Source organism: Jaculus jaculus, chromosome 3 (assembly GCF_020740685.1).
Source record: "Jaculus jaculus isolate mJacJac1 chromosome 3, mJacJac1.mat.Y.cur, whole genome shotgun sequence".
NCBI classification, from domain to species: domain Eukaryota; kingdom Metazoa; phylum Chordata; class Mammalia; order Rodentia; family Dipodidae; genus Jaculus; species Jaculus jaculus.
The window spans coordinates 11,650,094-11,677,295 of NC_059104.1; the positions used below are offsets into that span (position 1 = coordinate 11,650,094).

At 46.0% G+C, this 27,202-nt stretch overlaps 1 protein-coding gene across 2 annotated transcripts in view; it reads right to left on the reverse strand.

The window, feature by feature from the left end:
• The window catches only part of Pcca (propionyl-CoA carboxylase subunit alpha), a 339,901-nt gene that overhangs the window by 529 nt on the left and 312,170 nt on the right, over positions 1–27,202 (reverse strand). For both annotated transcript variants that reach the window (XM_045144878.1, XM_004663385.2), the window contains 2 exons: positions 13,040–13,180; positions 2,239–2,316 (listed from right to left, as the gene is read on the reverse strand). In XM_045144878.1, the coding sequence (XP_045000813.1) occupies positions 2,239–2,316; positions 13,040–13,180 (219 nt within the window). The remainder of the gene's footprint in view (positions 1–2,238; positions 2,317–13,039; positions 13,181–27,202) is intronic.

The window sequence follows — 27,202 nt, forward strand, 5'->3', positions numbered from 1 at the left end:
CCCAGGGAATTCAAATTGGTTTGCTCACTGGCTCCTGGCACTAAGGCTTGATTGTCTCCATGCTGGTAACTGCTACATTCCCAGCCCCACCTCTTCCTGTGGCTGGAGATGCAGAATGTGTATTTATACTGTCAAGTTAAGAGAAAAAAAATCATGCAGCAGTCCAAACAGGTATGAATTAAACAAAATCGCCTTCTTTCTGAAGGGAAACAAAGTAATTCAAGAACTATGTATTCTAGACTTTACACTTGCTTGTGTGACAAGGAATGTGGAGCCATGCCTTCTCATTCTACCAGTTTCTCCTAAATAGAGCATGTCTTGCTTGTCCGTATTTGTGTTCAGGTTTAAGATGAGCAGGCAGGGCTCTGGACTGTGTAAGAAAGCATCACCCACCTCCTTGAGGGTGACTGCTTGGGCCATGAATGTACAATGGATTTGAACATAGTAGTCACATGGGCAATAGGCAAAGAGCAAACATGCCAGGGATGCCTGGGTTACTGCATAGGCCTGTGTCCTTGCCATTGACCTTGAGCAGACTAGGTAGGCCCTTTCTCTCATTTTAAGAGTGATGCAAACCTTTGCAGTGAATACTTCAAAGGCCCTCTTGGCAGATGCTATCTGGAGTAAAGCGTGTGCTTCCTTAGGATCCTGCTCTGAAAGTTATGCATGGTGTGCACCATCACTAGAGCAGAAATCTGTTGTCGTCGTGAATCTTCTCTCCAGGAGGAAACTGACTCTCCCCAATTCAAACTGCCAGCTCTTGACTCAGCCAGGGCCAGTCCTACTGTGCCTTACTGGATAGAACTCAAGAGCCTTGGGGACACGGAGAGGTCTCGGTGGACAGGAGGGATTCCATCTAGCCATGGTCATGCCAAAGCACAGAACTCACCCCAACAGCACCTCTGGGAGCCATTCTGGGGTGCTAAGGGCAACAGAGCAGCTAGGCCTCTCCACTGAGGCCCCAGTCATGAGGCGACGTCACCTCAGTTGGTGGGGTCCACGCTGCTTCAAGGATGAAGGCCACGCTCACCGTGCCAGTCCCTCAGTGCAGACACACAGGGCCCTTGGCCTGAATCTAACAGCCATTCTTGGTCCCTTCATGACTAGGTACAAGTTCTTTCCATGATACCAGTGCAGCACTCCCAAAGAACAAGTAAAATGAGTTTCCCATAGACAGAAACCTACACTTTCTTGCCCATATTTTTCATCTTACTAAACTTAAGATTTTCCTTCCTCGCTGAGATTTAGGCACAAGCCACCATGCCTGGCTTGGGCAGAATTGTTACAATAATGCAGATGAAGCCATTCTGCTCTGCCTAAGCCCACTGACACAGTGCAGCTGTTTGCCCATCTCAGAGTGGCACTCAGCGTTGAGGCAGGGAGTAGGCAGGACACTGCTCTGGGCCCTCTGGGAACCAGTCACATTGCCTTTTGGGGTGATGGACCATGAGCCTGGGGCTGTGTGGTGCAAACTCAGCTGTGACTGTAGATCTCTGCACCAGTGCATGCATGGTATAGGTCACAGCGAAGGACAGCCTGTGCTCCTGTCCTCGCTTCTCTGTCACATCCCACTGTGGACACCTCTGAACTGAAGCAGCCTATGAAGAAGAGCCATGTTTCCAGATCAGTCTCCCTTCAGTCATACGAAGAACAGCAAGAGATTGCTCCACTGAGCTTTTCTATTGTTTTTCAAGAAAAAAACAAACAAAAATACATTCAAGAAGTTTCACTCTTAATAAATTGTGGTGGCAGCACCTCTCTTTCCGTTCCTTCCCAGATCATTACGCCCCCCATGTTTCATGGGGTTTCCGCTCCTAGACTGACAACTGATTGTTCTCTTTATGGAGAATTATCTTGAAGAGTTACATTAATTTTTGCAATCTGTAAAACCATTTCCTGCTGTGTCATTTAAGTCTCAGATAACTAACTGCCTCCAAGACAGATGTCAACATTAAAAATTAAAGACCCCTTAATTTGGAAGACATTAAGGTATAGAACAATGTTCTTTGACTACCTGAACACAACACATGGACGCCTTCCTGGAAGGCCTGCTCTCTGAACTGGAAGCACATCAATGCAGAGTCGAGCTCCCAGCTCCTCATGTCCTCCTCAGGGAAGGGACAGATGGCAGAGAGTACCTCTGAGGTCCATTTGAGGCCAGCACACCCGTGTCTCAAAGGTGGAGGTTCTGCGTCCTTCCCACGGCTGGTGTGGGCTGGTGGGAACTTGGGGACATACCTTGCCAGTTTTCCCAGCTGTCATACTATTCTGCATTTTCATAGCTTCCATCACACAGATTTCTTGACCTTCTGACACCTGCAAAATGATTGTAATATTACAATAGTGCCCCAGAGTGAAGTCAGACATACTGAAATGTTCATGGAAATATCAACAACTTCTAATGCTTCCCTTTCAAGCTCGTCCTTAGGAGACAGTAGAGAAAGGCCACTTCCTCTGTCATCATGACCTCATCAGAAAAGCCCTGGCCTGGAGGCCTTGGGCTCTGGTGGGTGCTGAAAAGCTGGGATGCTTCCTAAAGATGTCCACAAGAGGTGACACACTCTGTCTCTCTCTCTCTCTCTCTTTTGTTTTTTTCGAAGTAGGGTCTCACTCTAGCCTGTGCTGACCTGGAACTTGCTCTGTAGTCCAGGCTGGCCTCATCTCACAGCGATCCTCCTACCTTTGCCTCACAAGGGCTGGGGTTAAAGGCATGTGCCACCACACTCAGCAACAAGAGGTGAGTCCCTAAGGACAGGAAGAATGATGGCTGTCTGGGCTTGCTTGTGGGACAAGAAGCATGGCTGCTGATGGGTAGTTTCTTTCAGGGGTGATTAAAAAAATAATGTAAAGGTGACTGTCCTGATGGCCGCACAGCTCGGCATAGACGAACACCATGGATGGGCACACTGTAAGAGGGAGCTGCACTGTGTGGACGTATCCCAGTAAAGCTGGTGCCAAGGTGGCACAAGCCAGACTGGAGGCTGGGGCCCGGGGAGAACAATGGAGCATCAGTGCCATGAGGAGCACTCAGTGTCCTCTGCGAGACGTGCTCGGGCACTGAGGCAGCTTCCAGGAAACAGTCGCCTGCATAGAGGATGGCTTCTCCAGCCAGCCCCAGTTCTCACCAGGAGGCCTGCGAGCTCCCCAGGCTCTCTGTCAAGCCTGTGTTTGTGGCTTGCCTCTGACTGTGAGGGTCATCCAGGCTGAGCAGGCTCACACCCACAGCATTAAGCCAGAGGCTTCCATCCGCGAGTCAGCGGTCTGGCCCTGATGGTTTAGCACCAGTGAGTTGGGCCAGGCTTCTCTCTTAGCTTTGTGGAACAGGGTCTCTTGCCCTCTGAAATGGTAGGATGAGGGCTTTGCGGGGTGCCACTAGGCATACTGAATGGGCTCCTGGGCAGTCATGCCATGGTAGCTGTGCTGGCCGGTGCCGCACAGGGCCTGGAGAATGCTCTTTCCTGCCATCCCCAGATGATCTCCAAGTCCCCCCACCCCCACCCCGTGTGGCGCAAGCTGTCTTGCTGGCAATGCAAGTGCTAGAGCCCTGCACATTCCTTCCTCTGCTGTTCAGGTGGTGGGCTGTGTTTTCTTGGCACAGGAATATAGGAAGAGAGGGGATGCCAAGGCCCTGGTGCTGGCACGGAGGAGAGGAACTGCTGACAAGCGGGCTGCAAGCACAGAGCCCACTGCTGCTTTTGATTCATTTCACCTGGCATCTGCATTCCACGAACAGTGAAACAGCAACTCGCAAGGGCTGGTCTTCAAGCACAGGGGGCAGAAGAGGGCACTGCCAAGATGACGCCGGTGCCCCAGCTGGAGGTGTCGGAACAGTTATTCCCTCTCGTCGTCATTTCAGAGCCTCTTTTTTCCTCTCTTCGAAGGTAGGTAGGGGCCAAGACAGCAAGGAGAAGGGCAGGTCCTCTGAGGTGGCATATGCCACTTAGTCACACAGGGAAGCCAGCCTGTGGGCTCAGCCATGGTCAAGACAGCCAAGAACATGTTCAGCCACCAGACTGAAATGGCCGTCACCCAAGGACTGGCCACCCAGGCAGTAGCACAGATCTGAATCTCCACACACACACACCACGGAGATTCTATCCTAACCGAGGAACCAGATCACCTCCAGGCTCTAGTCACTATTCCCCCTGAGATGACAGGTCCCCATTGTGGGTGCTTGTGCACATCCGCCAGCCCTGCCTTCCTCTTTGGGCATCTGAGAGCTCAGGGATGGCTCAGAATCTCTCAGGATAACTGAGCAGAGGGAGAAGCTTCCTTATATAGATCTTCTGTAAGAATAAAGTCTGGAGATTCCCCGTGGTCATGGCCAGGGGACAAAGGCCGGCCTGGAAGCAATGCCCACAGCTGACAGTCTAAGAGACAGCAGGAGGTGGGCCAATTGAGGGGCTCTGGGTGCTTGTAACAAGACCGAGTGAAGTGACTACAAGGATTAGGTCCCAAAATGTTAATCATAAAACCCTTCAGCTTTAACCAGAAACAAAAATGGGAAGAGCCAGAGATGCAACAGTCCTTCCCTGCCCCTGGTCACCTGATGGACAGTAAGCACGTCCCTGTGGGGCGGGATCCAGTCTTCCGCCTGACCCTTAGCACAGCACAGCGCAGATCTGGAACCTCCACTTTCCTTCCCTCCTCGTACCCTCTATTCTTTTCACTGCCCACTGTTCGACATGTAAGCAGAAACCTAAGTCCCTCTCCACTTTGAGCACTCTTGTTTAGAGTCTCAGCAGTATCCCTTGGTGCCCTACAAAACCATGAAGTGTTTGGTTTATCAAGGACAGAAGCGCGCATGCCCGCAGCTCGGTGGAACCTCGCTGCAGCTCATCCCTCGGGAGCTGCGGTCAGCGCGGTCCTGGCAGCGGCCGGCCGTCACTGGAGGGGTTCGCAGCTAGGCTCCAGCTCCCACTGAGTCACAGCTTCACTGGCAGCTCAGGTCTCTAGAGCCCCTCTGACCACACTATCCACGCCAGCAGATCCTGCCACCCAGTGCAGGTTGCTGGGCAGGGGGTCCGCCCCACCCACATTAGCAGCACCTCGTGGACTGTCTCGGGCCTTGCAGCCACAGTGTAGCGGGCGCTCAGAGTGGGCCCCCAGGCCTGCAGCCCTGTCACAGTGCCGGGGCAGGAGCCAGCCCTGCAGCAAGTATGTGTGCATGTTTCTCTAACAGTTTTGTGATTCATCTGCTAAAGACTTAGTGATTGTGACAGGATGTCTCCAATGTTGGGCTTACTAAATGGTCACAAGCCTCGTAAGTCTTTCCGATGAGCCTAGTCGGCCTGATGTACCTCTGTGCTCCCTGTCTAATTGGTGCAAAGTTTGGAGGCCTCCATCCCGGATCTTTCATCCGGCTTATTGCGTCCTCTCCTCTGACACGGGGTCAAGGCTCACATTCGCATCCGATTATCAGAGCGGCCCTCATTAAGCACAGGCCAGCCTTGCCCCCAAATGAGTAAGCTTGCGGGAGAACTCGGCCCATTTACTCAGCAGATTTTTGCATGTTTAGGGGCCTGAATGTCACCCAGCATTGCTGTGTGCAGAAGAGTGCAGACATCTCCAGCTGATGATTAATTGTGAGTGATGGGAAATAAAATCCAGCGAAGCCAGCTGCTTGCCATGGTCGGCAAAATGACTCTAATGGATAGAGGCTGCCAATTTTCCAGTTTTACTGGCAAGTCTTCCAAGTGTAATTAAGGGAAGTTATAAATGATATGGAAATCTATCAAGTTCCATTTATTTTCAGAGGACTCTTTCCCCAGAGACTTTTATCTTGAAGCTTATAGTATGCTTTGTTGTGCTAATGATTTAAGCCACATCTTGTTTCTGATTAAAGCCCCCAATCTCCTTCTACCAAGACCCCTTCACTCCCTGCACAAAGATTAAAAGACACAGAACCTTCTCCAGTACATGCCCCTCTCGGAAAACACAATCCAACTGGGACCCATTTGGCACTGTGTAGCAGTCAGACTGCCACTACCCAAGAGAAAGCTCAAAGAAAGTGCGGGAGGGGAAGAGGGGATTTCGGCCAAACATAAAAGCAAGCCCCCCAAAAGTCGAGATTTGAAGCTGTGCTCGAGACCAGATATTCATCAGAAAGTGGTGTAGCCCACTAATGCTATTTGATTTGGAATAAAAGCATGAAAATGATGGCGAAGGCCTAAAATTGGAGACGTAAAGGATGACTGCACAGTATTCCATTTCCCAATTTCATCCTTCAGAGCCACAAAATGGGGGTGATACAGTGACTGGATGAGATTTACAGTAACAGCTGTGCTCTTCCCACACAAGGGAGGCCCTTCTAATGGGCTGAGGTCTGTTTGCAACAGACGGGGAGGAACAAAACAAGGTTCCCCATTAAGAGTGTGCAGTCATATTTCTGATCAAGAAAATCATTATGGGAGTCAGGTTTCCTTTAAGACTGCCCTTCCTTTCTTTTGTCATCCCAACTCAGGGTGGTGTTAAAGGTGCTGCCGTTTAAATACAGGCCGGAGGATGAAAATGGAAATGGCGCTGTTTGCCGATCCCCCCCCCCCCAAAAAAAAGCTCTAGTGCTGTGAAGGGTGCAGAGGAAAACGTGCCAGTGGCATATGGCTTTCTACTGGGCTCAACATTCATACAAAAGACAGGTTCATCAGTCATTGGAGTATCTGGATAAAAAATTAGCTCCTGATGGATGGTATTTTGAGCTTACCTGCTGCTAGTACATTACCAGAGAAACACAGGTTTTGAAACCCACATGACATTAGAAACTGCAGACCATGAAACACGACACATGCAGGAGCACATAATGTACGCCAGATTATACAAAATAATAAATAAGCTATTTAAACCCTCTGCCTAAAATTGGGCCCGCTGCAAGGAACCCTGGGTCACTTCTACGCAGGCCAATTAATGCACAGCATCTGCCGTATAGAAGCAGGGCACGGAGCACTTCCGAATGATTTCGGCAATTAAAAGAAAACTGCTTCCTGCCTGTTCAGACAGCAACTGTTTCCCTGCAAGAGTGAGCACCAAATCGCCGTGTGCGCAGCTGAAAATTCAGGCCCCTTTTCTGGGGGGGGTGGGTAGCCGGGGGAGGGCCATTTTATGAAAAAGGAGCCTTCTTTTGTTGTTCTATCTCCTGTGTTTTTCTGCCAAGTGAGACAGAAGGCTCGGAGGGCTTACCGGCCCGCTGCAGTCTCCCCTTCTGCTGCACCCACCCCCCAAATCCAGGGATCTATGTCAACTCCGCTGACTGTGCCACACAGGCAAAGATCCCTCCATTCCACTTCCAAAGATGAGCCACTTAGAACTCAGGTGCCTGAGCCCCAAGCATTTTAAGGCCCTGAGATCCGAAGGAGGCAGCTCCAACTCATCACAAGGCAGGCTAGAATCTGATGATCCCAACTTCCTTTTCCTGACCTGCTCAGATAAGCTGCTGAACATCCCCTGACCTTTCCTGGAAAAGCCATGTATTCTCTCCTACCATCTTCATGGGAAGTGGCAGAAAGACGGAACTGGCATCAGATTACAAAAGACAGTGGACAGAAATGCTGGCAGGCCTATCTGGGCAGAGCCTGTGCCCAGCAGGCATGCTCTGAAGGGTGTCTGAGAGGAAGGGGTCACATGTTTAATGTGGCTGAGGGCTCCAGGATTTGGGCCTGCAGCGCTGTCTGTCAGGGGCTGCCCTTGGCCTTGCCTGGGACTGCCTGGAACTGTGCAGTGGGAGTTGGGGCTCAGAAAGGAATCCAAATCGTGGCCAATGTAAATCAAGTCCATGTTTTCTAAAAATTACTTGAAATGAAGAAAAATATGACTCCCTACTGCCCTCTAACTCAAAACCAGGGCTGAAGCCTAGAATTACAAAGAGAAAAGTTAGAATTGACATGTTTTACAATTCCTGCAAAGAAGCAATTGTCTGGATTCACTACCTTGGTGCAAAGGGCTGAGTGAAATGATGGTGGTCCTCTCAGTTTATTTTATTTTTATTTATAGCAAAAGAGAAAAGATACATTTGAATCCTAGTAAGGTTGAAGATGATCATCTTTAAAAATGCTTCAGAGCTAAAGAGATGGCTTAGTGGTTAAGGTGCTTGCTTACAAAGCCTAAGGACCCAGGTTCAATTCCCCAGTAGCCATATAGGCCAGGTGCACAATGTGGCACATGTTTCTGGAGTTCATTTGCAGTGGCTATAGGCCCTGGTAACTTAAATTAAATTGTAAAAATTGCCAAATTGTTACCCACAACAAAAACTACCCCTAAAATTTAAAGAGAAATGTTACATAAAAAAGTAGAAAAGGCCAAGTTCCAGTGCCTCTGAAGAAGGCAGGACTTTGAGTGGAGAGCGGCTACAGGTCAAGTCCATGTCATATGCAGTGTTAGTAAACTCTGAAACAAATGGCTTAGAGGTTAAGGCACTTGCCTGCAAAGCCTATAGACTGGGTTTAGTTCCCCAGAACCCACGTAAAGCCAGATGCACAAAGTGGTGCATGCATCTGGAGTTCATCTGCACTGGCTGAAGGCCCTGGCATACCCATTCTCTTTCTCACTCTCTCCCATTTCTCTGCTTGCCAATAAATAAATAAAAATATTTTTAAAAGAAAAGAAATGTTCATGAGTAAGTAAATCTGTGTGTCAGAGAACTCAATCTCATAAATTGAACTACTGAAATGATCAGTGCCATGAAATATGTAAGTTAAGTTTTAGCCATGATTCTATGACTGTAAGTCAAGACATCGAGAAACCAGAAAAGCTATCGAGCAGCTAGCTTGCCTGCCAAAGAAAGATGCATGTACACACTGGGCTGTCAAGACCCTAGTGCAACGCTAGCACACACATCCAAGGCCCAGGCCAGCCTTCTCATCCACAGTGCCTAAGCATTACAGAGCCTTAAAATCAGGTTCTTCCGGAAGGGAAAGGTAACAATCTTGTGCCAACTTTGCCACTTCCCCAAGATGGGCTCCAGGCTCAGTTGCACAAGATCTGGAGGCATTGTGGAGCTGTGCTTGGGAGCCTCCCAGGGGAGCAGTGCAGGAGAGGCAGACCAGGGCGGGTCTGAGCACTGTCCACAAAAAGTGTCTGTGCCTATCTCGCGAATACCAGAGGACTGAGCAGCCACAGACACCTAGTGCCTCTGGGCCATCTCACCTGCTGTCACCGAGTAGTGAGGAAACATGGGTCTTGTGAGTTGTGTCTGATTTTTCTGATGCATTATGATAAAGTATTTTTGATAAAAGTCTGAGATGACTGCAGAATCTAAATGTAACAAAAAAAAAAACTTAGCTAAATGCTATGTTAAGAATCTCTTCATGAGTTGTCTTTTTTTGTTCCTTTTTATTGTTTTGTTTCTGACATCAGAAGGCTACCAAAACAAATATGCTGCTAATGGCTTTATTTTGTACTTCAAGGTCAAAAGGAAAAGAACACATCATAGCAAAAATCAGTGCACATTATTTTGAAAGTGTGGAGATATACTGAAGCAAGGTCTCACTCTAAGCCCAGGCTGACTTGGAACTTACTTTGTAGTCCAGACTAATATTAAACTCATGATTATCTCCCTACCTCAGCCTTCCCAGTGATAGTATTAAAGTGTGTACCATTATACCTGGCTAAAAATATTTTTAAATATTTTTGTTCAATATCATTAAGACAGAAGTTTAAAAAATTAGTCATGGAACTTTTTGATTATAGAAGCACATACTACCAATTGATGGTGTTATATATGTATGGCATTTTCAAGCTGTAACAATTAGTCACTGTAAGATCATTTTAGGAAGGAATATAGAAAAGGTATAGAAGGACTGGAGAGATGGCCTAGCAGTTAAGGCACTTGCCTGCAAAGTCAAAGGACCCAGGTTCGATTTCCCAGGACCCATATAAGTCAAATGCACAGGGTGGTACATGCATCTGGAGTTCGTTTGCAGGGGCTGAGGGCTCTGGCATGGCCACCTTGTCTATATCTGCCTCTTTTTCTCTCAATTAAAAAAAAATAATTTTTAAAGAAAAAAAGGTATATGAAAGCCATTCTATCAGTTGTCTCCTGAATTGTTTGTTTTTGATTCACAACTTTAATAATCCACTCCTACTTGGTTCATGATTTGTTTGATTTTATGATTACTGATCATCCCTTCCATACCATCAAGAAAACTTAATCACTTAAAAATGATTTTGCTGTTACAGTTAATATTAAGTAGATTGAAAGGCATTTGGAACTTGTACCACATGAGCCTTAAAAGAATGTTTTTAATCCCAACTGTGGTCTCCAGGGCAGGGAATCAGCTCTCAGACCATCACACACCGAGCACTCCGACGGCGTCAATCACTTTTGTACAGTCACCCAAATCTGTTCAAATTGTTTACTTCCAAAAGCAGGTTTATTGTGTACGATTTATATGAAACTTTTGTAAAATTTACTTCAAGATCCACCACTCTACTGATCAACTTTTACTTAATATTGGCATAAAAGCTCCAGATTGTGGGCACTTGAACTATTAACATTTCAAAGAAAAACAGAATACTTGCAAGCCCTTAGCTGTTTTCAGGCCCGTATTCCTTGAAAACATAGAAATGATTGATTCCATTTTCTTTCCACGGGTGAAAGTAGAACTCCATTCAGATATTGTTAGTGCTCCAAAAACACTACATGCCTGCAGTGTTCAAATAATTTTAAGCTGCACAGCTAAAAAGCCACAACTGCTATTTTCTTCTAGCTACTTCCATGAAGTTCTTTTGTCTTGGGCCCACGGAAAGTTTCTTGCATTCTACTTACATGGGGCAGAATTTAACTAGAAACTGTTAGACGAACTGACCAACTTCTCATCCTGTATTTGGTTTCTGTGTTAGTGGTTTGGGACATTTCCCACAAATAATACCAATTCAAGAGAAAACACTGTTTTATCCCAACACAATGGCACAGAATATAAAAGGGAAGTTCCGTGAGGACCTAAAGAGAGCTTATGTTCCCTCGGACCAAGCAGGCACACTCAGACACGCAGTGTTCATAAAGACGGTGAAGGACCCTTTGCCAGGGTCCCCCAGCAACTTTGACTTTAAAATGCAGGCACTGCCCTGCAGAGACAGCACAGCACAGCACAGCACTTAAATCTGAAGCCATTCTTATGTCCCCACCCTGAATGATGGTGGTACTTTCAGTATCAGAGTGGCCCCACCTCTCCAGGAGGCAAGCATAGTATCACTCTGTCCCCTTCTGCTTAATGCCCGGCTTACCCAACTTAACTTAGGAAGCCTAAACCCTTTTGGTATGTGGAAGAGTGAGGCCCGGAGACAACAGTTGTTAAGAAGTCTATCCTGGAGCCGGGCGTGGTGGCACACGCCTTTAATCTCAGCACTTGGGAGGCCAAGGAAGGAGAATTGTCATGAGTTCAAGACCATTGTGAGACTACATAGTGAATTCCAGGTCAGCCTGGACTAGGGCAAGACCCTACTTCAAAAAACCAAAATAAATAAATAAATAAAATAATAAAATAAAATAGAAAAGTCTGCAGTGCCTGGCCGTGGAAGCTTTGCTTAATGCCAGCTACAAGTAAGAAATGGGGTTCAGGACTGCAGTGTCCGCCTTCCGGACCCCATGCTGAAGGCAGGAGCTGACCCACTCCCCAGGCCCTGCCGCCCCTACTTATACTTGGACTCAGGTGTTTGAGAAGTAAGGATCTTGAAGGTAAACACTTATTACGAGGGGAATAAAAGCACAAATGTGATTTTCTAATTAAAGCCACACAATTAGGACTGGCAAGCTCAGGCTGGCAGTACAGACTGTGTGGCTTCCAGAAAAACCAACCTGCGGTCTTGTCACGAGAAGATTCTACTGACTGATCTGAGAATGTAGTGAGTATATGACTGTTAACGCCAAGACTAAGGAGGCGTCCTCTCATGACCCCGATCCTGGGGAATGAACATATGCACGGCCAATGCCTCCCCCAGAACTCACCAGCCCCATGTATAACTTTCATGTACCCCTCCCAGCCTCAGTGAGTGCTCTTCCCAGACTGCCCAGGCTTCACAGTGAAGCGACACCCCATAGCTACTTGGCCTCTGGAGCCAGTGGCTCCACTTCGGGCCATCAGGGGAGCCGCTGTTAAGTCCATTTCCACCTTTGCGTGGCAATGTCAGGAAAATCATTTTAAAACGAACCTGATCACTTTGATGTAGTACTTCTTTATTTTGAATATTTTTTTCTAGAAGCTAATGTGAATTACATGAGTTTTTCTCAATACTAAAAGAATGTTTTATCTAATTAATAAAAAAAAATCAGAGTCATGTTAACATAACCTGTTGAGAACAGGTATACACAGGGTGGCGTGCTGGAGACATAACACAGTCTCTACAGGAAAATGTGTAATCCCAGTGGCTTCATTCAGATACAGGAGCAGAATCTGTATATGCCCCATGTTTGATTACTATTTTCCTACATGTAAATTAGAATGCAAGTATTTAAGAGCCTCTAGACACCTAATGGCTGCATTTGAATTTGGAGCTAATTAATAGATGTTTTTAGGACATGCTTGCATCCTACTAGCCCATCCACAGTATGCTCTTCAATCTGAACATGTGAGGACACACTGACATGGTGTTGATCTATGCTCTAAGGTAACAAGAAGAAAAACCACAAATTGTGATCTTAAATTTCATTTACCACCTGACGGAATTGCTCTGATACTATACAGATTACAAGAATAATCTTTCTTTAACTCTCCTTCCCAATTCGGCATTTAGTCCAAAAATCCCGCAAAAGGTTCCTGGTCAAAGGGTTATTTCCTGGCATAAGTTCTTCCAGAATGCTTCAAATTCAGAGGACAATTTTAAGTAAAATCTTCCTGTCACTCTGAACCTGAGAAAGACGAGAACAGGTCTGCCCTCATGTCTGTTCCACCCCAGAGCAGTGGGAGGGAAGCGTCAGAGATGTTGTCACTGACGCAATGCAAGTGTGAACACACCAAGTACCTCGCCTTTCTGTGGCCACGTCGCTGCCCTTTCTGTGCTGGGAGAAGTCTGGCCCTGCATGTCCCTCAGAGGCAGATGCGATACTTACCATGTCTCCAGGCTTGACAGACACGGCCACCACCACGCCAGGCATCGGGGAGCGCAGAATGCTGCTGCTGTCCTCGGCCACTTTTGTCAGCATAAATTTGTTCAACTCTGCTGCGAGTTTGGTCAAGACACGCACCTTATACTTGGGGAACAAAAACAAAGTCAGAAAGGAGCTGAAGTGACGAGCTCTCTTCCAAATAGCACTCGCTCAAAATCAGTTACAGCTTTTGAATTAAAAGGACAGTAATGTCAAATATTCTAAAATCCTTGAATACAAACTCTAGATTTATTGTGAGCCAGTTATTTAGAAAAGTTCTTAAAATAAGAACACTCCCATTGTTAGTGACAAATAGCGAGCAGCATGGACCCTCAGGAAGAGACCTCACAACTTATAGAGAGAAGTGGGGATCCTGCGTCTCGTCACAAGCACGGAGCAGAGGAGCAAGTCCTTAGAGCTTCTCCACCACAGGGAAGAGACGGTGACGCTGACCACACGCCAGCAGATGGCAGCAGATTTCTGTCTCAAACCTCGAGCACCCTCTAGAGCTGCTATTCTGGGAAGATCAATAAATTAAGACAAAGGGTCTCGGTGTTCATTTGGGGCAAAATAATCTCTAAAATTCAAAGATTTTTCTGTGGCAAAATGTTACATTCATACCAGAAAAGCTCTTCTTTTAGGTACGAAATCATATGGTCTTTCATGCCATGACAAGATGACTAGGAGACAGATGAGACGTAATGAGAATACCTTCTGTCCAAGAGCACCAAGATTTTGCAAACAAGGAGAAAAGCGGAATGCACGGCCAAGTGTTTGCACGGATCTTGTGTAGGTAGGTGCCTCTCAACCACAGCAGTGAGTAGTCTATCAGAACGGCTCATAAAGAGAATTCCTACCGACAGGAAAAACCCTGCATCTATGTGGATAAATAGCGGGCCCACCATTTGGGCTGTGCAAACAAGAACTAGAGAGCTACCTGGAAACTGGAGCTGGCACCAGAAGCTTTCTGGATCTCCACCAGATCATGTCTCTGGGGTAAGGCAGAGGCAGTGCCCACCGGGCAGCTCCATTTTGTCAGAGGAAAACGGCTGTAACTCAAAGCCTCCTGTGGGCATCGTGCTAGCGGGGGTGCAAAGACAAAGTCTAATTCACCCTTTGATTCTGTATGGAGACAGAAATTCCCAAGTGGGCTCTTTGCAGGCCCTATTTAAAGGGGTGGGGGAAGGTCCCAACGCAAAGCTTTGATGGCCTAGGTTCCAAGTATATTCGAGACACTGTGACAGGTTGGATAATAACATCTTTCACATGTTTCTTTACTCCTGAGTGTGTGTTTTGCAATCAAGACATACAAGCATCTGCCAGTTTCTGAAGGATATGATCCTTAAGTGAAATTACAGTGCAAATAAAAGCTTTTCACTCCTATTAAAATTCATCTGAGTCATAAGTGGCAAGGAAAAAGGCAAGGAGAGTGCATGCTGCTGTCAGTCTAATAAACATTCTGGGCAGAGGGACTATTTATCACCCACGAATTGTCCCTCTCACTCCTTCATTAAATCTACTGGGGCGGCGGGGGGGGGGGGGAGGGAAGAACATAATTGGGCCAAATTGCCCAGTTTTACTATCTGTGTTCCATGTGCCCTGGTAAAGAAAATTTGGTATCACTAGAGGCATGAGGGTCACTAGGAAAGTTACTTTCCTCAACTGGCATCATCTGGGCTTACACTATCTATGTGACCGGCTAACAGTACCTTGGGGTTTAGTTTTCATTATAACATACAGACCTGTTTTGTACTTGTTTTCTGTACAATTCAACTTCAAAATATAAACTTTGAATTCAGGAAAAGTATTTCTCTACACTAAGAAGAATACGTTATGACTTTTTACATTAGTAGGTATGCTTAAGTATGGGTAATGCTAGCTACATCACAAGCCTTAATGCCAACTGCTAAGATTGTACTCGGCACTATTTCTCCCCAGAAATTACCAGATCCTGATGAAAACTGGGTCCTTTGACTATTTTTATAATGTTCCTATCGTCTGGATTCCTTCTCTGTAGGGCTCCTGCTTTGCTTGGAGAGAGATGTAAAGAGTCAAACTCGGCCCCTTTGGATGCGGTCTTTGTTACTGATGACATGTTCCTTTTCCTTTTGTATTTGTTTATTGTTCTTGAATCTGTTTGGGGGATAAGTGACTTCTTATAATCACACGTAAAAAATAACAGGGAGTAAATACCTCAGGAGAGGCCTTGCTGCACACAGCTGGCTTAGAAGTGACCTTTCTGAGTATGAAAAGAGGAGGCAGCAGAAGGTTCTCTTTTTAAGATTACCTTTGATGTTGTCCTGACCTAGTGTGTGTCGAAGTCCCCACACCTAACAGGCCATCTTAAAGTAGCCTCTGTCAGGGGCACAGTGGTGTGGTGCGCGGGGGCCGTGGTTGGAGGGCCCACATGGGCACAGCCTATGGGCCTACTCAAGTGAGTATTCTGGAGCAGCTACGCTTGCTTTCTGGTGCCCAGCAAAGAAGGCACTGAGGGAGCAGCACCAGGGCTCCCTGCTGCTTACTGCTGCTCTGGAGTCTTCTGGAACACACAGTGGTCAAGTAGAGGTGTGACTCCAGGAACTACAGGGTACAAGTCTGGTTTTTTTTGGGGGGGGGGGAGTTGATGTAGGGTCTCACTCTAGCTCAGGCTGACCTGGAATTCACTATGCAGTCTCAGGGTGGCCTCGAACTCAGCGATCCTCCTACCTCTGCAATTAAAGGCATGTGCCACCACATCCAGCTAACAAGTCTGGTTTTATGATGACCATTTAAATATCCTCAGGATTGTATAACATCCCTGCAAAGATCCAGTTTTAAGAGGCTTGTTTTGTTTTCAAGCAAACCACACTGTTGATGTTTTCAGGGTGTGAGTGGAGGGTTGGGGGGCTAGCTAACGAAGAGGAGAGGCCTAGTTCTACAAGACACAGCCAGGTCAGGAGGGCAACTAGGGAGTGGGGAGAAGCTCCATGGAGCTGGACACTGCTCAGCTCTGGGCTCATCACTCACTGGTCTTTAAGCCACCATCATATTATAGAAAGTTCTTGCAAAACACCTCATTGGGTAAATGAGAACAGAGAACAGGTGCTCTTAGAGTGGCGTGGATGAGCTTCTCAACCCACAACCCACATATGACAATAAAGAAAGGTGTTACCTAATGACCCAATTATGTACAAAATCACCCCCAAGGCAAGTCTCCAAGCAAATTAATTTTATGGTGTCGATAATGTGAAACCATATCTAACAAGACAATTTCTCCCTAAAGTTTAAAACAAAGAAAGAAAAGGAATCATGGTAGGCAGGAAAGGCTCAGGCAGAAAACCACAAGAGAAAGACAATTAAGAGGAATGCAATGGGCTTGTTTTTTTTTTAAAACTAACACATATAGCTTCAATGTAGAGCCCAATGGAGAGAGAGCTGGGCTCTGTAAGGCAGAGCAGAAGGGAGCCAGTGTGGTTTGATGTGGGGAGGGATGTACTTGGTTAGCCATACATCTCTACCCAAGTGGGCTACCTACCTGTGTGGTAAACATACTCAAATCCAGAATACACCTCTCTCTCTCTCTCTCTCTCTCTCTCTTTCCCTCTCTCTCAGTTTCTCTCTCTCTCTCTCTGTCTCTCTCTCTCTCTCTCTCTCTCTCACACACACACACACAAACCCAGCACCCCTCAGCCAGTGAAAAACTCCTTGTGAAAATAGCTCCAACCTGATAGGCACAGAGGACACCATCTTATGAGGCTCTGAGTTTATCTAGTACATATTGTAGCCTTAAGGAGCTTAAATAAATGCCTTCCTTCCCAAGGCCTGTAGAAGTGTCAGTGGTTTTACAATGCCACATGCTACCATGACGATGCGATTCCCAAGTCCAGGGCCCTTCCAAAGGTTAGACCGGATATGCATCGCGAATTCTTTCAGCTGAGGTCTAAGAGCCCTTGTGTGATTCCTTTTAAAGGGGCTAGCTCCCATCTCCATTTCTAAGGCATTTTTTTTTTCCAGTGCCAATTCAGATATGTACTTTTGGTCAATTACTAGTTCTTTTCATGCCAGTTGTTGGCCATTTCAGTCCACTTGGAGTCAAGGGCCAACAATGAACCTTTAAGTTATTTTGCAAACTCTTACGTTATTAAGCTGTTGCCAAAAACTGTGTTTCTCCCTTCACCACCACCCTTACCTCCAGGATGGTTGCAAATACATTTCTTCACAGGCTATCCTGCTATTCAAGCTTTTGTACCCGGGGCCCCCAAAGGTCTCTGACGGGAAGCTGCATCTTCATCCCCATGGTGTGCAAGCTAGCAAGTTCAAACATTCCCCTCGAGCTCTCCTTTCCTAACTCCACTGGAGGAAAACTGTCAGTGTTTTTCAAATGACAGAAATGAGGAGCTACAGAATGCCACATCCTTTAAAAACATCCATCTGGGCTGGAGGGATGGCTTAGTGGGTTAAGGTGCTTGCCTGCAAAGCCAAAAGACCCAGGTTCGATTCCTCAGGACCAATGTAAGCCAGATGCTCAAGGTGGCACTTGTGTCTGGAGTTTGTCTGCAGTGCCTGGAGGCCCTGGTGTGCCCGATCTCTCTCTCTCTATCTGCCGCTTTCTCTTTCTTTCTCAAGTAAATAAAAATAAAATGTTAGAAACATCCATTGAACTCACAGGCAGAGAAAAAGTCTAAGTATCAACTAAAGCTATTTGGATGGAATTAGAACTATCATTCACCAACATGTCCCTTTGCTAAATGCTCTGTGAATGCCACCAGCACCACGAGGAAACTGGAGTTCAGAGCTGTGTACAACACCTTCTACTTGAAGACAGGGCCCAGAAGCCAATCCCATAAGACAACAGCAGTCCCAAGAAACGTTATTCTAAAAACACACCGAGTGGGAGCCCACGGCTGTCCTCTTGGAGGCGGAAGGAGCGGCAGCAGCTGAGGGCCTGGCTCAGTGCAGCTGCGGTGGTGGAGCCAGCGGCCTGTTAGCACAACGCTGTGACAACTCCATCAGGGCAGTCTCAAGGTAGCTGTCAATCAGGATGCATCATTTAATCCAACAGCACTCGGAGGACTTTCTCCTACAACCCACATGACAGCATATCTACAGCTCTATTTATATCAGCGCCCAGTTGTGTTTACAACGCAGTAGTAATTAGAAAAGATGCAACAGGCAGCAATATTATTGAGATTTCCATTTTGCAGTATTACCCGGTAAAGTGTGATCTTGCTTCACAGAGTCATGCTAAATGACAAAAGGCTATTTTCTTCAATCTCCCAGCCCGACAGCACTTCATTTGCAGCTATCTATAATTAGATTAATGGTGGAGTGGGGTACAAAGCGGACCCACTTCACATCAGATAGCGTATGAATTAGGACAAACACTTATTTCAATTCCAGGCAGAGAAAGCAATGACTGGGGTATTTAGCATACCCTTTATGGTGGAATGAGATGTTAATTGTGTACCATTACCTCTAAACTGCTTGCTTGTTGTATAAATCACTGTGCTAATTGATGCAGAGATAGAAATGTAGCCACAGGCAAGAAAGCTAAGGAATGAGAAGGGAAGATGGAGGACTGGCGGTTATCGAGAAAAGCCATATGGAGATGAGGCCCCTTTGAAACCTCTGCTTTCTGCCCACCAGCAGAATTTCTTCAGTCTAGCACAACTCTGGCAATGAGGAAAGACAAATTAATGTTTTACTTTCCTTTTTTACAAACACAGAGTTCTTTGAAAAGTTCTGCCTGCCAGAAATCCAAACAGCAGGTATGTGTAATGAATCTGTGAACACGTTTCTAAACCCATGGAATGTGCGCTTTCTAGTAGCCAGAACTCCGGATCTGGGCTGTGGCTCACGGGTGAGCAAGTGACACTTGTAAAGCTACCTGAAGCAGATGTTTCGGACACATCCACAGAAAATGCTGGGCGTGGTAGCACACACCTTTAAGCCCAGAATGGGGGGGGGGGAGAGGGTCAGAGGTAGGAGGATCTCTGTGAGTTCAAGGCCACCCTGAGACTACATAGTGAATTTCAAGTCAGCCTGGGCTAGAGTGAGACCCTATCTCAAAACAACAACAACAGAAAAGTTTTCCCAGGGCTTAAAGTAGATCTGCTGTGAACAAATTTACACAGGAGCGCTGACTCATGGTGTGACTCAGACACACTGCATCCGGCACTGACAGGACCGCGGGCCGTCACCAAGCCTCGTCTCACATCCCAGCTTGTAACTGACAGCTCTCCAAGGACTTCAGAGGAGACACTTTTTTTTTTTCCTGGCTATTCAAAAACTAGCAAATGAACAAATAAATAAATAAATAAATAAAAGTACATAGTAATTTAATGGCTCCAGTCTTTTATCTCCAAATGCTACGCTTCCATTTTTCAATGTCCTGTTCTCATTTAGCAGCTCTTATGAAAAGGGGTGTCTCAAAAATCACAAATGTAGAATCCAAATGCTAAACAACAGTCAAACCACGAGTGAGCCACAGCTAAGCATGCCCTTGGGAAGTCCATAAATCAAGCATGTGTGCCCTGTGTATGTTTTCACATTTTTTTTTTTTTTTACTAGCAAGGCAACAGTAAGGTGCAAATTACTGCTGCGCACTTTTTCACAAATTCAGCTGCTTCGTAATTAGCACTGTTATAACAAAATTTTACAGAGAACAAACGCAGTGGATCAGTAATAGTCCACATTCTCAACTTCACAGAAGCGGTTAGTGCGGCCCTCTCTCTCTCAAGTGCATAATCAGAAACACTGCGTGGGCTGGCCCTGTGAGCACAAGAACTGTATTGACTTGCAAGAAAATAAAAAATGTCCCGAGAAATCAGGACATCTGGTTCAAGTTATTACAAGTAGAACCTGGGGGAAAACGTCCAACACTTCTTCGCTGGGGGCTACAGTCCTCACTTTCTATCCAACAGTGGAATTTGTATATCTGTCTGCCCAAACTAAGAAAACCTATATTACAACGTCACGTTCAACAGTGGTTTGGCACATTATGATGTTTATTTTTTCTACATTTATTTATTTATTTGAGAGAGAGAGAGAAAGGGGCAGATAGAGAAAGGATAGGTGTATCAGGGCCTTCAGCTGCTGCAAACGAACTCCAGACACATGCATCACCTTGTGCATCTGGCTTATGTGGTTCCTGGGGAACTGAACCTGGGTCCTTTGGATTTGCAGGCAACCACTTTATCTCACTAAGCTATCTCTCCTACCCTATTCTTTTAAACTTTTTAAAAACTATAAAGTGACATCAAAATGTCGTGAAACAGAATCAAAAGTTCACAAAATAGGGCTGAGGCTGTCTGTAGGTCAGTGGGAGACTGTTTGTCCATCTAGCATGTGTAGGGCCCTGCCTAGGTTTGGTTGCCAGCATTGTGGGGGATTTAACCCTTAGAAAGCCAGCAGAATAACTGGCATGGTTCTACAGACCTGGAATCCCAGCTCTATGGAGGCAGAGGCAGGAGGCTGCTAAGTCTTAGGCCAGCCTGGGCTAGAGAGAGACCCTGTCTCAAAAAGCAAAGTAAGTATCACACCTCTTCCGAGGCAGTCTCTGCCAAGTGAGCAGCTGGGGAGGAAAAGGGAAAGCCACTGAGAAAAGACACCCCCCCCCAAGTGGCTCCCGATGCTGCCAGCCCCCTTGTAAGGCATGTGGATGCCAGCATACCATGACAACCCAACATCTGGGGGTTGGTGATGCTGGTTTCTGATACTGCATCAGAGTGCCTCAACATCTGATCCCTCCCACTGAAAACTGCAGTGAAGCACGGGAAGTCGCCTCGCTGACAATGGCCATATGTGACTTTCAACACCGATCCTCTGGTTTACAAGCCAGCCTAGGTTCAGGGCTTATCTAGTAAGTGGTTAAGCTGGGAACTCAAGTTTCCTTCTGCTTTTTGGAGCTAGGGGCCCGACACAGAGCCCTGCACGTGAGCACTGGCTTTACCGGGCCCTGGCCTGCTGCTGGATGCACATCAGTGTGCCTGCTACAGCGATCACAAAGGCAATGAATAAAAACCTCACAGTTTTGAGGAAAGAAGTACAAAAATAGAGGCAGGAGGAAAAATTCCAACAAAAGGACAAAAATACACAAAACCTATCTCAGTGGCTCAGGGATGACTTCCATAGGGAAGAGTGCCGTCTTAAAGGTACTGTCAAGAACTCGGGAATGAGTGAACAGGCTTGTGTGCATCTTTGGCTTGCAACAAGGAGGCAATCCACTCTGGAGTAGACAGCACAGAGATGGCAGTCCACAACACAAAACTGTAACCTGGTTTCACGGGTTTTGTTTCTGGAATCACATGCCTCTATCCAATTCTACTCTCCTAAAGGAGGCAGATACCAATAGCAGGCCTGCTAGCTGGCAGCACTCTTTCTACTTTTGAGAAAAGACTTCACTGTGGCCCTTGCTGACCCGGAACTCACTCTGGTTCTCAGGCTGACCTTGAACTCATGGTGTTCCTTCTACCTTAGCTTCCTGAGTGTTAGGATTAAAGGTGTGGGCCACCACTTGGCTCACTCTTTTCTTAGTAAGAATAGATTTGTTAGCAGCACTCCACCAAGATGACATTCCTTGCCTTGGAATCACTGTGTCGTTAGACCCAAAATGGAGAAGGAAAAGAGCCTCCACTCTGGTAGCTGCCCCATCTCTAGGCTTCAGAGGATCATGGGAAAGTGTCAGAGGGGAGGAGGGTGCTGAGAGGCCCTCAGGAGGCCCTGGACAGCACGCTCCCTGCAGCACACCCTGGGCAGCCTCTGTGCAGGTGCACAGAGGACAAAGGGGCCTCAGCCAGGCCTGGACGCCCACAGGCTGTCTAACAAGTAGGTGCACAAACCACAAAAGCAATTTGCTGCAATAAACGGCACTTTCCCATCCACAAAGGCAAGTCTGTTTACAAAGTAGAACACTGCCTTCTGTTTGATCAGGAGTCTAAGTGACACACTATGACTGTAATGAGTCATTTTTTTTTCTTTTTACACAACGAAAATATTATAGATCTTTGAAAGCCTTGTACTCAATTATGCAACAATACCAACATCTGTTAACAGTACAGGCTGTTTCCATTTTGCATCCTGAATTGTTTTACATAATTACGAGTTTATAAGGTATTTGGTAAACCAGTAAGAAGGTACCTTTTTAAAGCACTATGTAATTTGGGGTACAATGAAGTGTTCTATTGAAAATCTATAATCAGGACAGCATCAGCTTACAGAAAAGTACAGGAAGTGTTATAACAACACAATTATGTAAATAGGCACATAGGTAGGGAAGTGTACCATTTTGCCATGGTCCCCACCCCTCTCTTTCCTTTCTCTTCCATCTCAATTCCTCTTTGCACATCTCCAGTGAAAGCACTGCTGTCACAGGACGTGGCACAAATGAACTCTGGGGACACAGATGGGGAGCTTGCCTCCCTTCCTCAGTTCCTCAGTCCTGAGTTGGAACAGTAGAGGCTGGGAAAGGTGCCAACACCAGGGCCTCTCCACAGTGCTCTGGCCTGTGCGTAGATTGCTTAAGTAATAAAATGTTTTCACTATTATGAATTCTCTGAAGAAACTCAGAATTGAATAGGCCAAAAATCTGGAAAGAAACTAACATATACAAAGGTGAAGTAAACAGAAGTAGAGATATCTGTGATACTAATAGACTACTGGCCAGGAAATCCAAATCAGAAAAGAAGCCTTCGGCACACAGGGGTCCACCGCAGGGGGCTGGATGACCTGGTCAGGGGACTGCTTGGTGTGGTTCTACACTTCATTTGACATGTCTGAGACACTCAGCCTGGGCCATGAGATGGGTTGCTAGAATCCTACATGTTCTTTGCCAAAGAATACACCGTGCTGAGGGTGGGCAGGACCTGCAAAGCCACGTGGTTAATCTGGGACAATATGTGGTCCCCACACTGGAAGCAACAGTGAGTGGAATATTCTTGGAAACCAATCAGCCTGAATTTGATTTTCGCCAAAGGCAGGACCTTTTGTCAGGCATAATGGCAGTTTTGTTTTTTTTTTTTAAGTTTCCATTTGGCCAAGTGACCTAATTTCTTAGACCAAATATTATATCCTAAATTACAGTAAGATATGTCTTGAATGACTGTGTTGGGGATTAAATTGACAAAGATCTTTAAATCTCTTAAGAGAGCCTGACATTAACTACTCACCAATGTCATTTCCCATCTTCTATCCAGGCATCTCTGATGATCCAGAATGAGCCAACTGAATGTGTTTTTTTTTTTTAATTAGTTACAGACATACTTACTATGTAAATAGTACTTGTTGGTACCATCCCTGCCCCCTCCAAAGGGACCTTCATTATTGGGGATGCTGATTATCCCCATGGAAACTGTGTGTTGTGCATTGTGGGAGTAGCCATCAGTTATAGGGAAGAGGCACTGTCTCTGTGCATAATAACCCAACTTGTGGCTCTAACAATCTTTCAGCTCCCTCTTCCATGAATTCCCCTGAGCCATGTTGGGTTTGTCTTAGGTCTACTTCAGTGATGGGCTCTTGGGAGCCTCTGTGTCTCTGGACCTCTGGATTGGTAGGAATTCAGTGTCCTCTGTGTCTACCTCCTCTTTCAACACCACATCTAAGATCTAAAACTGAGATCAAAGAAGGACTGAGGTTCCTATACTACTACGAACTTCTGGACCAGGTAGCGTATGGGACTCTGTGGTCAACCTTTCCTTAGATACCTGAAAGAGTTAGAGAAACCACGTGGTTCATCCATTCATTCAAAATCCACTTCACAAGCATACCTAGGCATTTAAAACACAAAATGAACAGGAAAAAATGGTTCCTGACCTTAAACCCAGTCAGGCAGAAGACATTCAGGAAAGCCTCGATGGATGTGACTGAGTGTGACTGATCCGAAGCAGCTCTTTAATTCCGGCTGGGAAGCAGCATAGGACTATGACTTAACATCCAGGACTCTCAGTGTAACTACTTCACGCTGGCTTCTAACTCCACAGCTTAATAACCTGGGGCACTGGCTTTTCTTTGAGCAGGCTCCTGCCTTGCTAGTTGTGGACCCTCACAGTGACCAGTTTACAAGGCTTTCCTGAGGTCTGGGTACCACAGGCTTTCTTCACTCTTGGTGCAGCTTTCCAAGGAGAGGGTAGTGGTCACCTAGCTTTAACTCAAGTGCATCCACTGTTCAGGTTGTTGCTGTGACCCTTGTTGCTGGAAGTAAAGGCCCATTCTGCCTTCTCTGTAAGAACCCTGAATCAACCAGAAAAGTGAGAAGTGTAAGTCTGGCCCCAGGGCTTGCTGAGGCTCTGACTCTGCAGTCTACAGTATGTTATTCATTTGAGGTCTCATGCTATGTTGTAGCCCTGGCTGGCCTGGAACTTACTATGTAGCCCAGGCTGGTCTTAAATTTGTGGCAATCCTTTGGCATCAGCCTCTATAGGTGTGAGTCATCATGCCTGACTTGTTATTTAATCTTCTTTTTGGTGGTTTTTTGAGATAGGGGTCTCATTCTAGCTCAGGCTGACCTTGAACTCACAGATATCCTCCTACTTCTGCCTTCCAAGTGCTGGGATTAAAGGTATGTGCCACCACAGGCTTATTATTCAATTTTCTAACTCTGTTTACTCAGTTGTTAAATAAAGAATACTTCTGACTTTGTATGTATATATGTATACACAAGATACATATGGTTTTAGAAATGTACAACTACTCTCTAAGATTTAAATCAGGGGCTAGAACAGTGGGAATGTATGTGCCCAGCAAGATTGGGGTTCTGGGCTTGAGTCTCCAACACAAAAGGAAAGAGGAAAGGGAAGTAAAGGAAAAGGAAGAAGAAAGGAAAGAGGAAAGGAAAATTTTAAATGAAGAAAGAACATAAAGTATCTGGCACAATGCCAAGCATTCACACACCTGGTAAGTGGTAGCCATTATCATAGCCTTTCTTAGAGACAAAATTGGGTCCCCCATTCCAGGTTGGAGCTGTGTTCCCCATGTGACTGTATTTGGAGATAGTGCCTAAAAGAGTTAAGTAAGGTGAGTGTGTTTGTGTGTGTGTGTGTGTGTGTATGCACATGTGCCACAGTGCACGTGTGCAGTCAGAGGACAACTTTGGGTCAGCCCCTGTCTTTCTCCCTCATTTGAGGTGGGGTTCCTCTCTGGATCTCGCTTTGTTCTGCTGTTACTGTTTTTTGCTGCAATCCAGAGACTTCCCTTTCTCTGCCTCGCATCTTGCCTAAAATAAATAATAATAATAATAATAATAATAATAATAATAATAATAATAATAATAATAATAAACCCCACCAATGGCAGGCTGGAGAGATGGCTTAGCAGTTAAGGCACTTGCCTACAAAGCCAAAGGACCCAGGTTCAATTCCCCAGGAGCCATGTGAGCCAGATGCACAAGGTCGTGCATGCTTCTGGAGTTCCTTTGCGGCAGCTAGAGGCTCGGGAGTGCTCATATCCATTCATTTATTCTCACCTTCTCTGCCTCTTTCTCTCTCAAATAAATAAATAAATACAAAATATTTTTTAAGACCCAGCATGATGTCTAGCTTACTGTGTGGGGTCTGAGGATGTAACCTGGGTACTGCAACTCGAGTGGTGGGCACCCTACCCCTGAGCCATCTCCCCAATCTCTGGGTTTGTTTTTGTCTTTTTTTTTTTTTTTTTTTTTGAGATAGGGTCTTGCTATATAGCCAAGGATAACCTCAAACTCCTGATCCTCCTGCCTCAACCTCCCAAGGGCTATGGCTACAGGCTCAGCTGGTAAGTAGGTTTAATAAAGGCATCATGTTGAGGCCATATCTCACAGAACTAGTGTCCATATAAGAACAGGAGAGGGCTAGAGAGATGGCTTAGCAGTTAAGGCGCTTGCCTACAGAGGCAAAAGGCCCAGGTTCCATTTCCATTACCCACATAAGCCCGATGCACAAGGTGGCACATGTGTCTAAAGTTGCTTTGCACTGGATGATGGACCTGGTGCACCCATTCTCTCCCCACCCCTCTCTCTCCCTCCTTCCCTCCCTCACTCTCTTTCTTTCTGTGCCTCTATCACTCTCTCAAATAAATAAAATAAATTTAAAAAAAGAACAGGAGAGGCACAGGACATGCAGAAGTAAGACACAGGGGAGAAGCTGGGAGGAGCCTCAGGAGAAACCAACCAGACCAATACTTTGACCTTGAACACCCCACCTCCAGGACTGTGAGAAAACAAGTTTCTATTATTTAATTAAGCCACCACAATTCTGTGGCATTTAATTTTGGCAGGCCAGGTTGAATCATGTTCACAGAAGAGCTGTCCCTGTCAAATCTGTTTTTGTAGTACTAGGGATTGAGACTTGGGCTTTGTGCATGGTAGGCACATGCTCTACCACTGAGCTACATCCCTGGTTCCCTGGTTATTGTATTGACACAGGGTCTCACTATGTTGCTAAGGCTTACCCTGAATTCATTCTGTAGCCCAGCTGGCCTTGAACTTGCACTCTTCCTGTCTCTGCTTCCCAAGTAGCTGGAATTACAGGCCTGTACCACCAGGCCTGTGTTTGTTTTATCCACATGGCATCTCAAAATTCTGGGGTGTTTTGATGTCTGAAGTTACTACCTCATTAATTTTTCTTTGACCTCACTGCTGCTGTCCCTAAGCCCACCAGAAGACATATGTTAAGCAGCCACAACTACACAGTACCTGTGAAACTGGAGAGCTGCTCCCTTGATCTCTTGGTTTATTAAAAACTATAGGGAAACAAAAGCTCCTAAAAAAGTCAGCAAGGTAAGTTCAACTCAAATGTGTGTTATTATGTATCTTAGCAATTATAAATCCCTTGAAAAGGAACTGTAATATTAAGAATATAAGTATATTATAAATATATCTAAAGGAGGCTTCTTTTGGTCTCAACAAATGATAATGAAATGTGAGGACTAGCTCACTATTGCACTTGGACAATGTCTGCAAGAATTTCAATGAGCCTAAGTCCAACTTTCAAACTTACTAAAGCTTCTCTAAATATATATATACATCCGAGAAAAAGGGAGGAAGGGAGGGAAGGGGAGGGGGGGGGAGGGAGAGAATGGGCATGCCAGGGGCTTCCAGCCATTGTAAACAAACTCCAGATGTGTGCACCCCTTGTGCATCTGGCTAACGTGGGTCGTGGGGAATCGAGCCTCAAACTG